Source organism: Ascaphus truei, chromosome 7 (assembly GCF_040206685.1).
Source record: "Ascaphus truei isolate aAscTru1 chromosome 7, aAscTru1.hap1, whole genome shotgun sequence".
Classification (NCBI taxonomy): Eukaryota; Metazoa; Chordata; class Amphibia; order Anura; family Ascaphidae; genus Ascaphus; species Ascaphus truei.
In genome coordinates, this window is record NC_134489.1 from 55,828,924 (window position 1) to 55,844,239 (window position 15,316).

Consider the following 15,316-nt stretch of genomic DNA (forward strand, 5'->3'; position numbering starts at 1 on the left):
GCTGAAAGTGTAGAACTCAGAAAACTGTTGAATGTCTTGTAGTAGATCTCTCTTAAGCAGCACATCACGGTAGTACTGGCCATTAATCTACACACCTGTGTCAATGAAGTTTAAGATAGTTCATCCCAGGGCTGACACACCTACCAACACCAAAAGTGACTGGCTGAACGTTGGCCTCATATGCAGCAGACAACAAGATGGAATGTCCTTCTTTTGATCGTCAACTGGAGCATAGACACGATATTCTGAGTGTTAACATCAGTGAACAAGACGAAGTTCACCATGGAGACTGGATAGCATCTCAGCAGCTGACAACAATTATGACATGCTGATTTGTTTGCCGTGGTTAACTAGTGTGCTCTACGCTACTTCAGACACTTCAATCATAAGTCTGTCTTGATGTTGGTATTCACTGACACTACAGAAATGCATGTCTGATTAGCGATTTGCCACTCTGTGCTGTAGATCTATAGCTCATTTTCTTGGCTCAACACCTACGCTTTCACTTCATCAATATTGTTCACTGTGTGAATAGTGTGCGTATGACAACTACACAGATGGCGCTTGAAACTACCCATGGCATCAATTTTATGAATTAATTTTTTATGTTCTCCTACCGACCATCCTTTATCAGGAAAATGTTATGTAAGTGTTTTGGACCATAATTCTTGCTCTGTCTCAAGCATTTTATAATGTACTTATCTCCTTCGTTAAACACTATTTTGTTACTATGCACTTGATGAGGTCATCATGTCATCACCAATCCCAAAGAATACTTATAAGATTATAAAATAATTCGTAATTGTAAAAATCTACTGTGACAGACTTATAATTGCTCATATATTCATGAGAATGTAGTGATTTTTCTGAAAGATATGACGAATCATAAAAGGGGTCCCATTTTTTCTGAACATAGTTGTATATCTAGAGTATAAATTCCCCCGATTTCACACTGTGTTAGTGAGCAATATGGGGATTGGTATGGTGCACTAGAAGGAGATTGAGTTAATAGTTAAGAGAGGCTTTGCCTTAATATACAAACCCCTATGTGTCTAGGCACTGCTAAACGTTGCGTACAGTACTCCTAAGTAAGTTCTAAACATTCTCTTTCCAGTTCAACTTCTTTAGCACTAGGAAAAAACAAATAGGTAGCGCTATATCCCACAGTGAGCTGGCAGCCGCCAGCATGTGCTTTCCCACAGCTCACAGCTCACAGCTTAAAAGTAACCCCTGAGGAAGAAAGCAAGACTTTCGAAACGCGTAGGGTGGTTCTGTGAGGTCCCCACTACTCGGGTGTGAGTGCTGTACCCTTCCGAAGCTGTAAGCTGTGAGCTGTGAGCTGTGGGAAAGCACATGCTGGCGTAGGAATATCCAACATTTCAGCATTGCTGTGTTTGGTGCACGTGGTGCGGGCAGACCAGGAAGTATCTCTGTGTGTGGTCCTGGAGCTTCTGCAGTGCTGGGAGAGGACTGAGGCAGACGCAGCTAGCTGGAAAAACCTGTCCCTGCCAATAATAGACTCCTCGTCTGAGCCCAGGTGTTAACAACAGCAGCAGCAGCAGCAGCTATCCATAAGAGGGGATACTCTTTGAATTATCCATTGCCTGATTACATCCTGTTTTCGGTAAGCAGGTACCCCCACCCGAGTTGGAGAATCTTGCCTGAACCTAATATATGTTTTTATGTACTATTTTATGTGTAATAAGTGTATTTTATGATATTAATGATATGCCATATTAAATGCCATTGTGAGTAGTTACCTGTTGTTCTCAGCGTTTGTTAAGTGTTGTTTGTTTATGTATGTGTATGTTTTACAGTATTATGCTATGATTTGATTTCTTTGTATATTTACATGTTTACCCTTACCACGTGGAGCATCCAATCGGACGGGCGATTTCCGTGGCTCTGGTTGTATATTTTATAATATATATTTTATAATATCTATTAGAATTGCTTTGATCATTACAGTGTTGAGCGCCACTGATATAACTTCTTTTCCACTTCTTTAGCACTAGGGGTACATTTCATATTTAGAATTTCAGGTAGGTGCTGCATAGTCGAGCAATTACATGAAAGGCATGTCTGAGAGCAAGGCATACAGCTCTGTATTAGAGCTTCTATTTAATACATTATACAGCAGGGGGACATTAACTGAGCAAATTTCCCTTACTAGACAGAATATATCCTCTTTTGTTAGATTCCTGCAGATCGTGCATGGAGTGATGTATAAAAGAGCTACTGCACTGTGTTGTAGCAACTGGAAATTTGTGTCCACATACAGCTAAAATGGGAAAGGTAAAACAAACAAACAATAATCTTAAATGAATGTACAAAATCAGAAGTGGTAGAATATTTAATATATAACAAATAGAAGCAATAGAATCTTTAAATGAATTTGTAACATTAGAAAGGTTTCTGTGCGTTTTACTTACAGTATGTAGTATTTTTATTCTTCTTAAGAATTGATCCTTACATTTCACCAGCCAATTATAATTTGATCACATATAATCAGTCTTAAAAAGGAGAAACACAGAGTTAGCCTTGCTGGTATTTGAACCAGGAAGCTTTATGTTTGATAGCTACTTTATTACAGGCTTATGGGTGACAAAACCAACTCTATGAGAGTAGAAGACCATGGGAAAATCAAAGCCTAAGTAAAACTTGCTAGGATTTGAGCTGGTAAAACTCGAGTTTCAACATGTAATGCTAGAAGATTCGATACTGTAGTAGAGTCATATGTCTGAAAGCTATTGGCTTTGTCAGAGGCAGATGTTTTGAGTGGGAAAACCCTTGCAATCTTTCAATTGTAGATCATCTTCTATGAGGACAGGAACTTCCAGGGCCGCTGCTATGAGTGCAGTGGTGACTGTGCTGACCTTCACTCATACTTCAACCGCTGCAATTCCATCCGTGTTGAGCTTGGCTGCTGGATGCTGTATGAACGCCCCAATTACTTGGGTCACCAGTATTTCCTGAAAAAGGGAGAATATCCTGACTACCAGCAATGGCTGGGATTCAGCGACTCCATCAGATCTTGTCGTACTATTCCACAGGTGGGTTTGTTTGTTTTTAGGAACAAAATGAAACTCACTTTGAATACTATACAGTATGTTTCTTCCAATGTGATGCATAGAGTTCTTGTAGCTGTATTTGTCCTGCTATCTTTTATTGGAACAATAATACAGTTCTTCATAGCTGCACGTGAGCTTGCAAGACATCACAATTCTTCAATGCAGATGTCTTTTTGATTAACTAGTATTTTCTTCACTAGGAGGTACAGACTTGTAAGGTCTTGAAATCTTCCATACAAGTTCATTTTTGAAAAATGTTCATGTTGGTCCATTAAGCAATATCATAACCAACAACAACACTATCAAGGAGATAGGAACCATTGTGAAAGATTTAACTTATGTTTAATTTATCAATGTAGAACTAGTTATGCAAATGCTAAAGTAATGCAATTAGTGCTGTTTCTGACTATTTTTAAGTAAATAAAATTATTGAAAACTACTGCTTAGATGTATTACCGGTAGGTTGTGTCCCACTGTGATTCCTGGATGTGAAGGGTCAAGCACTTAGCTTAGCCCTTCTGACTTCAAAAGATACTGTGGCATGATTTAAAAGATAGATGAGATACAGTATCACATGATACTAGTAATAGAAGAACCCTGTCCTTCTTGCTAAATAGAGCTTTCTGAATGTATTATAATAATAATAATAATAATAATAATCACATTGTTCTAAAAGAAACGGACAGATTTTTTCGATTTGTTGGACTTTCAGTGCAATAAAGTTACTATAGCATCAAATATCCCTTCATTTTGATGCACGTTTTAGATACCGCACAAATTCCATCCCCCTCGTACTTCATTTTGTAACTTTTGTTTTTATTCTTTTTCAATACAGTATGTTATATTACTTTTGCATGAGGCACAAACAGAATATTCTACCAGGAAATCACGTAAAAAAGTAGCTTTGATATTTTGTGCATAACATGACTAGCCCGTTTTAAAGAAGAGTATATTGTATTTAGTGACACTTTTTACCACACTACAATGCTGGTACATGACATTAGCACATTTCTTAACACATTGCAAAGTCAAGGGGTTCAAATCTATTATTCAGAGGGGATATATAATCAGCACATTCTATCCATAATGTATTTATTATTTCCCATGAGGTTCACATTAAAAATGGGATATATGCAAGGTTAAACATTGTCACAAAAGTCTATTACAATGTCTCGCTTTGTATTTTGTTGACAATGCAGCATAGAGGTACCCACAAGTTACGGATCTATGAGAAAGAAGACTTTAGAGGTCAGATGCTGGAGGTGTTGGAAGATTGCCCCTCTGTCTTTGATCTATTCAATTTCCATGACATCAACTCCAGCAATGTGCTTGAAGGCCACTGGATCTTCTATGAGCAGCCCAATTACAGGGGAAGGCAGTACTTCCTGAAGATGGGGGAATACAGGCGCTTCACCGACTGGGGCTCCCTCAATGCCAAAGTGAGCTCTTTCAGAAAAGTCCTGGATGTCTGCTAATTTGCTTAACAATTGTTGAGAGATTTATTTCTTCTCTTCATAAAATATTAAACATGTGAACCAAAAGCATCCATTATTGTTGTTGTATTATTTCAACTAAAATACAAGCAGTGCAGTAACTTTCTGTAGTTAAGCAAGACACATATTACTTGTTTACATAGGCTGATGGAGTTATTTAGTAGTAAAAACCAAGGATAGGCACATTCAAGGGTCTAAAATTCGGCACAACTGAACATTTGAATTGACAGTATTCCCCGAATCTTGGTCCCATAACCACTTGCTTTTTGTGTCATTATGAACCACGTGCCATAACTATGCAGCCCAGTGTTTTCCAACCCTCTCCTTGTGACCCATGGCCACACCAGGTTTTGGGGAAAACCAATGTACTTGCATCCAGGCGAATGCACTTTTTTTGTTGCATATTTATAGAATGTAAGGTGGTTGCCTCAGAAACTTGGTGTTGTCATGGGTCTCGAGGAGAGGTTTTGAAACACTGAGGTTACCCAACCAAATCGAACCAAAACCATGCACTATTTCTCCCTTTAATATACAGTATAGAACCTTTCCTTCACTTTCCCCCAATATGCTTCTTCGGATGATGAGTGTGAATGGGTAGGAGTAGGAAAAGACTTAGGCTGTAGTCTCTGCACTTACTAGAAATAATTGAAATCAATTATAAAATGAAGAGGAAAAATAGCAAGAAGACAAAGCGAGTAGAGAATGGGGCAGGAAAAAACATCAAGAGAGGGAGAGAGAAAGAATAAATGCATAACCAGAACAATTTCCTATGCATAAACATAGGAAAAAGTCACCAAGAATAAAACAAAGGGAGACAAAAAAACAGACAAAATAAATTTTTAAAATCAAACACAGTGAAAGTGACATCAACAGACAGAAATAATCAAATAGAGTGTAAGGGTAAGAGTGACATTTTATAAATATTAGAATAATAAAAAAATAATAATATATAATTTTTTTACAATAAATAAATACACTAATTAGGATGCCATTACCCATATTCCCTGGCTGGAGTGGAAGCACTGTTTGCTAAGCAATAATGGTGAAAGACAAGGTTGCAAACCTGCCTGAGACATGCAAATACACCACAAGTGGTATTTTTACTTACTGCACACTTTACGTGGAGGCTTTTTGTTACTCTTTTTATGCACCATAACTTTATTAATGTCTGGTTATACCATGAACCAGCTTCCTGTTGCATAGCCAGCAAGCAACCTCGCACTTATGAGATCCAAAAAGTTGAAACAGATGTCTGTGAGTAGGTTCACTGGCCATGCACTTCTTTAACCCAGGCTGTGCTGAAAGCAGTGTAATACGGCAGGCATAAGCGTATAGGGTCCCATTTTAAAATGGATAAGAAGTAAAGAGTGACACAATGTTCTCATTTGTATGTCATTACCCAGAATCCCTGGCTGCAGTGGAAGCATTGTTTGCTAAGCGATAATGGGAAAAGACAGGGTTGCAGACCTGTCTGAGACATGTAAATAAATCATGAACGGTATTTTTATTTACTGTACTGTATACGGTGGAGAGTTTTTGTCATTTGACATTAACAAAGCCTATTCTAGTAGCTTCAATAAGAAACTCATCGAGCTTTTTGAGCACTTCCCGAATGATTTGACAAGATTGCTATTCAGAAAGCTTCGATAACTTGCCAAACTCTTTTGGGAAGTGGATTTTCCCGAGCGGTCTCACTCCTGCTCAAACACACTGAGTGGAAGCTGAAAAAAACAACAACAAAATAGTGCAATTTTGGTAAGATCATGCTATTTTAGTAGCCCCAATAATTTCATTGGGGCTGTGAAATAGCGAGCTTATCACAGATCTATGGGATTTGAGAGTAGGATTTAGAAAAAAAAGTATTTGTCCTGCATTTGATTGAAACTGGGGGTCTCTGGAGATGATATGCATTATTACAGCTCCATAGACCCTCTGCTTTAATCTAATGTAATGGAAAAATACATTTACAGATAGCTTCATTACCTTAGTGGCTAACCGCTAAGGCAATGAAGGGGTTCAATAGCCCTGTTTTATTGTGGGTAGCAGGGGTGGGTGAAGGCGGTATTTGGCCTGCGGTGGGGTTTTAGGCCTTGCGGGAAGGTAGCGGGAGGAGTTAACCCTTTCATTTCCTTAGCGGATGCCGGAAGTCCAAACGTCTTGCGAGAATTCACCTCTGTCACTTCCGCATCACGTGCAGAGTATATCCCCACTGTCAGCATTCCCTCTCCTCCTTTGCATCTGTTTCTTTTTGTTTCCATTTTCTATGGTTCCCCCCGGCCTGGGGGTTACTGGACATTGGACTACGATACCATTCTATATGAGTACCAAATATCCCTATCAGTAGTCTAGTTGAGTATGGTTCATATTGTAAGTATTCAGAAATGGTGCTGCGGGATGAGCATTAATGACCTCCTGAAAGTAGACTTTATCCATGATACCCGCAGATACAATAAAAATGGCACACTCTTTTAGTTGACGGGAAAGGGACAGGGTCACATTAATATACAGTTACTATTCACAACACCGAAACCGAAGTCAATTTACCTTAAAATATAACTATCAATCCTTGTCCATGTCCAGAGATTGCCGTCCCAACATATATACATGAGTGGATGCTTAGGTCAGGGTTTCAGGGATAAATGTTTTGTTTTTTTTCTAAATGCCATAGTGGAAAATCATTCCAGGGGGACTGATGTTTAATTAGAAAATATGAAATCCTCAAACTTTTCTCCACTCCACTCTCAATCAATACATGTGCTTGGTCAACTCTTTTAATATTGTTAACATCCCTTATAATTGAATATACTATGAAATAATAATAATTACAAGTGTTTAGAATTGGAATATGGTACAATGTTCATGTATACAGAGGCGGCACATTTTATTTGAGTGCGGCTAGCTCCGCAAGCCTGGGGATGCCCCGGCATGCTAGCCGCACTCCCTCGGCGTGCCGCGCGTCATCGACGCGCGGTCACGCGTCATCGGGTGCCTGCGCCCCCTGCACGCGCGTCCAGGGCTCCCCGAGGGAGCCCTGGTGTCCCGCGATGTGGGGGACGGCGGCAGGGGGTTCCAGGGGTCCTGGCGGACCCAGCAGCGGGAGGGAGAAAGCCCCGATCGGAGGGCGCTCCTCCGTGTCTTCGGCGCGCGCCCGGCACCCTCTGGCGCGCGCCAGGTTACTGCTGCGGCCAAGAACGGGCAAATGCTCGAATAAACTCGGCCGCAGCAGTATCCCTTAGCATGTGCTGAAACAAACTGTACAGTACAGCTAGATTAGATTAGACTGTTAGATTGAGGAAGACAACATTATTTAACAAATGGAGAATGCATCAAAACTACGTCATGTTTGCATAATGGGTGTGTGGTGGTAGGGGGTCCCCAGCCTTCATAATAAAGGCTGGTGGCCCCTTAAAACCATGTGTCCCCGGTAGACAAGTGACACCATAAACTGGGTTAAGTGTGTTTGCATGTAACTTCCAATGTATTCCTGCAATAAAGAGATTTTTTATGGGTTTCATATTTCCAGGTCGGCAGAGACTCTGGAATTTCTCAGCTCCAAGGGGGAGCTCCAAGGGGGATATTTGGGTCAAACTGTTTGTAGAATATGTGTACGTGGTCGGGGGCCAAAGTTACCGGTTCTCCGGCTAGAGTACCCAACAAACAGGCAAGGCCTGCGGGTACGTGTACACATTTGCCCAGCCATACTGTACCTCCCATTGGAAACATGTTAATTACTCACCAGTAGTCTCTCTTGGTTAGTATGTTCAAGTAGCCCTTGATAAAGGCAGTTTCCTGCCGAAACGTTGGACCATTTGGTGGCACATTACATTTTCTTTGCATAGGACCGTGTGCCTGCTTCCATTTCCTACATTGGTTAGTATGTTCCCCAGCCTGGATTTACAAGTGTAAAAAGTGTATTTTACTTTGTAGTCCATTTCTGAGTAATCAGCAAAGAGATCATTACAAAGAGATGCCAGGATGTCTGCTCAGAGATAAAGGAGGAAAGGGAAATGGGATGTGTCAGGGTGTTAAGTGGATGGGCAGGGGAGAGTACTGGGTCCAGAGAACAGAGACTCCCTGCGGGGAGGGCACTCTAATCTTCCGGACTCAGTGGAGCCTACCTTGCGGGAAGCAATGGGTTAATTGGGGGAAGCCGCAGACTGTAGGCGCGTTCCCCATTGATCAATCTGTATGTCCCGCCCACCCAGACTCCAGAGCTGGCTTGGCATGCCCCCTCCTCTGACGTCATCCCAGAGACGAGCCCCCCATTTCTATTGGCTAGTGGGAGGGAATTCCCATGCTCTGATTGGTCACTCCTCCTACTTCCATGCTAGAGATAGAACAGTAGAGTGTATGTAAGGAGTTGGCCTCTTTTTTTTACAGGTGATCAATCTATCCAAAAAGATTCTGGACAATTATCACCTGACAGTTTTGTTGAAAGGCCTTACCTTCTGTCCAACTTATAAATTCAATATTTTTGAATGTATTAAAGATCTTAATCTTTTTTCTCGTAAACTTTCCCTACGTAAGTTCTTTAGGAGACGCCAAATTTTGATGAATCAAGATACCCCCTTTGAGGAATTTGATCATAGGGATCATGCTTTTCTGACTACCATTAATAGCCTTCTACAGGATAATGAATGACCTCCTGGCGAAGGCCCCTTTACTGATTTACGCAGTTGATCCAGATTTACTCCACCGATAGAAACATGCACTAATGTAGATGTATTCACTAAACTCGTAACACAGGATTTGGAGACATTGTCACCCAGACAGACTAACTGCAATCTTAAGTATAATGAATTCAAAGCCTTACTAGATCTTGAAAAAGATGACACCATTGTCAGAAAACCTTCAGACTAAGGTGGTAACCTTGTAGTCCTGGACAAGGAATCATACGTTACTGAATGTCTTAGACTTCTCTTGGACAAAAAGTGCTATAAGGTCCTTCAATCTGACCCAACAAACACCTTTCAAAATGAACTTATAAACATACTAAAAGAGGGTATTGACACTATGGTCATTTCAAAGGAGGAATACAATTTCATTTTGGTAAAAAATCCCACTCTAGCAATCTTTTACCATCTTCCCAAAATTCATAAGGACAAGATTCCCCCGCCAGGTAGACCAATCGTTTCAGGTATTAACAACATCACCTCCAATGCGAGTGTATACCTGGATCGATTCTTAAGACCCTTTGTAGGTACACTCCCTTCATACCTTAAAGACACAAAGGACGTACTCCTCAGAATTGAGGATGTTACTGTACACGCTGACACATGGATGGTAGGAATTGATGTTGAAAGGAATTGATGTTGAAAGCTTATATACTAGTATTCCACACAAGGCAGGTATCAAAGCAGTAGAGATGAGAATTGTCAAACACATAATCAATTCATTCTTCGATTACTTGAACTAGTCCTTACCAAAAATTATTTTCTCTTCGATCAGAAAATCTTATATCAGGTACAAGGTACCGCCATGGGCACCACGTACGCCCCCACCTATGCAAACCTATATTTAGGATGGTGGGAGGAGGCCGTGGTGTTCATGGAGGACTATGATATGTATACTGGCCACATAGATTTGTGGTCAGGATACATAGATGACATCTTTCTACTTTGGAGTGGGACACTAGCCACACTAAAGGAATTTATACACAAACTGAATCAAAACAATCACAACTTGAAATTGACATATGAGGCACATAGGGACAAAATTAACTTCCTTGATCTGACTATCATGAAAAGTGAGAATGACAAACTTGAATCAACTATCTTTAGAAAAACTACATTAACTAACAGTTTGCTAAAGGCAGATTGTCACCATCCACCACACATGATAAATAGTATCCCTACAGGACAATTTCTGCGTCTTAGAAGGAACTGTTCAAACATCAAAGAATACAAACAACAATCACGAGACATGACAGGTAGATTTAGCGAACGAGGCTATAACAGAGCAGTTATTAATAAAGCCTACTGTAAAGCCCTTAACACCAATAGGTCTACACTTTTAACCAAAGGTCAACGTACTCAGACTAAAATAGATACTACCATAAGGTTCATTGGTACATACAATGACCAATGGGGACCCATCAGACAAATTTTACAGGCACACTGGCATATCCTAACGCAGGACACAGACTTGTCACAGGTTCTTAAACAATCTCCAGATATGGTCTGTCGTAGGCCTAAAAATCTTAGAGACCTTTTAGTACATAGCCATCACCAAACCAAACCTAATTGAACATGGCTTGGTCCAAAACCATGTGGCTTTTACACATGTGGACGGTGTAAGGCCTGTACTTCCATGCTGGTTACCAAAACCTTTACAGACTCTGCCACCACTAAGGTCTTTCCAGTTAAGAGCTTTATTAATTGTTTGACCACTGGGGTTGTGTATCTTATCTCTTGTAAGTGCGGTAAGCAATATGTAGGCGAAACCCATAGACAATTGAAGATCAGGGTTTTGGAACACCTAGGCTCAATCCGCAATGAAACTGATACTCCAGTGGCCCGACATGTGATGAACAAACATCAAGGAGATTCTTCTGTCCTCACCTACATAGGTATTGAACATATACCCTGGGGGCCAAGGAAGGGGGACTGGGATCGGAAACTACGTCAAAGTGAATGTCGTTGGATCTATATACTCAATACCCAATCCCCCCAGGGCCTCAACGAAGGTTTCCTCTTTTCATCATTCTTATAACCTACAGTTATATATATTTATTCTTTGTATCAATTTTTGTATATTCTATTATTTGTCCATAGAGAAGGGCACTATTTATATAATAACCACATGCATGAGACCGTATTGACCCTTTGGGCGGTCCCAAAGAGATGAGCACATTCCTACACATGTATTACAGTATATTATGTCACTTTTTATTATTTTTGTTTTGACCTCACCCTTCTTCTTTCTTTTGTGGGTAGTGGGATCAGGTAGATGGTTAATTGTGTTAGAGGTTCCGTTTTGACCCCTTTGGAGCGGTTCCGCCTAGTATAGCACAATCCTACACATTGTTAATTCTTATCATTTTATTCTTTTCATGCTTTATTTCTTCATTTACCTTCATACACTCACCAATTTGGTTTAAATTAGACACATCACACTTTAGTATCTCATACAGTATGCTTTATTATACTACTTACCTGTAGGTTATATTTCCTTCTGTAGATTTGTTCATCTTTAATGAACTTTGTGATGCTCTATCTTTTGACTTACCTGTATACTATTATACAATTTACGTCTTCCTGCATTCTTGGACATTGTCCTACTTACCTGCAAGCTTGACATTTTTTGTCATATCAATATGTGTGATTTAAGTGTCCTCTTCCATCTGTGGACTCAGCTTTTGGTGGGGTTAATCTGGTACAATCATTGTCTATCCATATGTACGATTTAAATGTCCTCTTCCATCTGTGGACTTAGCTTATCTGCTACCTTGTGTCCAGTAATAAAATTATTATTTTTTCGCTATACCAACATATGTGATTTAAGTGTCCTCTTCCATCTGTGGACTTAGCTTTTAGTGATGTTAATCTGGGTTTACTCTTCTTCATTGCCTTAAATATAATATTTATCTGCCAGATATCATCTCGGCCAGAGAAGTTAGCAACTGTCACGATTCATGTGTCAGTAGAATATTTGTGCTGTATTTTGCTAGACCTGAATGTCTGCACTAGCCATCTATAGGTATGTACAGCCGTTAAGCTGTTTCTCTTTGTACACATTTATACCTATACACGATAACTTGTTTATTTATATTGAGAGTTAACATATCTCTTAAACACTCCTTCTACATTATACCTTATCTCTCCGCTATGCATCCATGCCCTTTTCTGAGGCGGGACTCCATCCTTACCTCTATTGGTTGACACGGCGGTTCCTCTCCTGACTTTAGACTTTAAAATGTGGCTTCTACACTAGCGTTCTGTGACTCCTTCCCCTGAAGAAGCATGCCTAGCACGTGAAACGTACGTCGGGGCATGGTGACGTCGGACACGTGACGTACACCAGGAGGGACGGTTTGGTAAGGGGGAAATACAAACAAGGTAACACAGTGCTGAATACAACCGATCCTCACGGTTTTTTCTCTGAATATATTATCATTCAGGCTGGGCGCAGCATACGTAACTGTACCAGCTGTTATCCCTGATAAATACATGTTGACACAGCGGGACCACCATATGATATGTGATCCCCTTGACAATTCAGTATTGAGTTTTTACCTTGGTATTGCTAGTATTGCAAACATTCCGGTATACGTTTTCTTTGCCAAGGTACCTCTCACTGGAGATATTTATATAAGTGTCACTCTGCGTAGACTGGTCAGATAGTGTATTTATTTCAGTAGGCATTTATCTCTGACATAAGTCTTTTCCAGTGGCTATTATGGTTATTATATCATAGATACCTCATACCCAAGTGGACATTAGTCCCTAATTTAAGCTACGGTTAGACACATACCTGCTTACCTCCTGTTTCCACCGTCTCTCCCACCTGAAGATTTTAAATCCTGTTTGTATATATATGTTGGTTTGTCAAGAATAGTTTTAATAAAATTTTGTTATTTTTGGTTTTAATTTGCATTTCAGTCTGCTGCTACAGGGCACTGGACCCTTCTTTTGGTCCTATATCATTTTACAATATCCATTTACCACAGTGTTTGATATGGATACTGTAACTTATGAGTGCAATTTATAGGGCTTTTGGTGACCCTTGGTGGTCACTTGTTCAAGTGTTGGTCTCTTTTCAAGAGGACTAGAAGGGGGAAGGGGAAGAAGAGGTCAAAGAAGCTGGCATTTCAGGAACAGGGGCAATTCCAAGCAGAACAGAGGGGAGTATCATTAAGTGTAGGTCGAGATCAAAATGACAATTTTGTTATCAATTTAACAGACTTTGAATTGAATAGAATACACATTCAGGTTCTCAACCGTCTGTCTTATTCTCCAACCTCAGCCATGGACTACTTTGAGACTGTTAAAGATTCTAACCTCTTTGCGAGTAAACTTCTTTTGCATAAACATTTTAAACGAACACAACAATTGAGGTTAACAAATCTCGGCATGGATAATGTAAGTGACACAGACATAGAATGTTATGAAACCTTATTAGATCTGTGGCAGGAGAATGACCAAGAACCAGGACAAGGGCCCTTCACAAAACTAAAACCTAGTAGCAATTTTAAACCAGGCATGGAGATATGTAGTAACGTGGATACCTTTGTGAAACTTGTCACTAAAGACATAGAAAAAATTCCCAGACGTAGGATGTAAGATAATATGAGGCAAAAAGAGAGATTGGCATTAAAAACATTATCCGAAAAAGTGAAATTACTATCAAATCCTCGGACAAGGGGGGAAAAATTGTTCTACAAAAAACTGAAAATTATGTTAGAGATAATCAGAGACTTTTAGGAGATACCACCTGTTATAGGATACTGGAAACAGACCCAACCATGGTTATCCTACGGGAATTAAAAACACTCCTAGATAAGGGTCTAGAAAATCATGTAATATCCAAGCAAGAACATAAGTATATGCTCAATACAAAACCACAGGTATCTACTTTCTGCACTTTAACAAAAGTCCATAAAAATCCATCTAATCCACCTGGTCGACCGATAGTGTCCGGGATCGGCAATATTACCGAAGGACCAAGTGTCTATTTAGACCAGGTCCTGAAACCTTTTGTGATCTCTCTCCCCTCGTATGTCAGAGACACACAAGATGTTCTGAGGCAATTAGAGGGAATAACAGTCGAGGAAGGCACTCTTTTGTGCAGCCTCGACATGGAATCGTTATATTTGAGTATCCAACACCCGGTGGGCATGCAAGCTATATTGTACTTTCTACAAAGTAGAATCATTTTCCATTTGACACATAATCAATATGTGTGTGATCTCCTTCAGTTTGTGCTCACACACAACTATTTTGTCTTTAATCAAAAGATCTACCTCCAGGTACAGGGGACTGCAATGGGCACTACATGTGCCCCCGCATATGCAAATCTGTACCTGGAGTGGTGACCATCCAACAAACCATCCGTAGTGACCATCTCCAGGAGTATAACGATAATATCATCTTGTGAATACGCTACATTGACGATATTCTGGTCCTATGAAGGGGAAGTAAAGATCTTTTTCTGAGCTTTGTAAAAATATTGAATACCAATACTCACAATCTCCGGTTAACCCACGAAATCAGCAAGGACAGTTTAGTTTTTTGATCTATGTGTGAGCATCACAAGTGATGGTAGAATAACAACTTCAACACACACTAAAAAAGATTGCAACTAACAGCTATTTAAGAGCAGACAGCCACCACCCCACCTCACTAATAAAAGGTATACCTACCGGACAGTTTCTCAGGATCCGGAGAAACTGTTCGGACATAACAGAATTTAAAGCACATGCTAAAATTATGACTAACAAATTTCTGCAGAGAGGATACAGCCACAATAATATCAAGAAGGTGTATCATAAGACCCTTACATCAACAAGACCTACTCTACTGCAGGATAAAATAAAACCAAGTGAGGAGAAAGTCATAAGATTCATAGGGACCTACTAGCACAGTGGGGTGAGATAAGAAAAGTTTACGAGAAACACTGGCAAGTCTTACTGCAGGACAAAGATCTTTGTGAAGTGCTCCATGAAAGACCAGATATGGTAAGCAGGCGCTCTAGAAACCTAAAGGGCACCTTAGTCCATAGTCACTACAGAAGACCAGAGATTAAACCAGCATT

At 40.1% G+C, this 15,316-nt stretch overlaps 1 protein-coding gene across 1 annotated transcript; it reads left to right on the plus strand.

Moving 5' to 3' along the window:
• Positions 1-2,170: 2,170 nt before the first annotated feature.
• Positions 2,171-4,615, plus strand: LOC142499330 (gamma-crystallin 2). Its single transcript, XM_075608498.1, has 3 exons — positions 2,171-2,295; positions 2,811-3,053; positions 4,271-4,615. Exons 1-3 carry the CDS (start codon positions 2,287-2,289, stop codon positions 4,544-4,546), a joined length of 528 nt encoding a protein of 175 aa, XP_075464613.1. The 5' UTR covers positions 2,171-2,286; the 3' UTR covers positions 4,547-4,615.
• Positions 4,616-15,316: the final 10,701 nt, after the last annotated feature.

Coding starts and splice junctions, on each gene's coding strand:
- LOC142499330 (XM_075608498.1), top strand. Junction 3,054..4,270: donor CTTGTCGTACTATTCCACAG/GTGGGTTTGTTT, acceptor TTGACAATGCAG/CATAGAGGTACCCACAAGTT.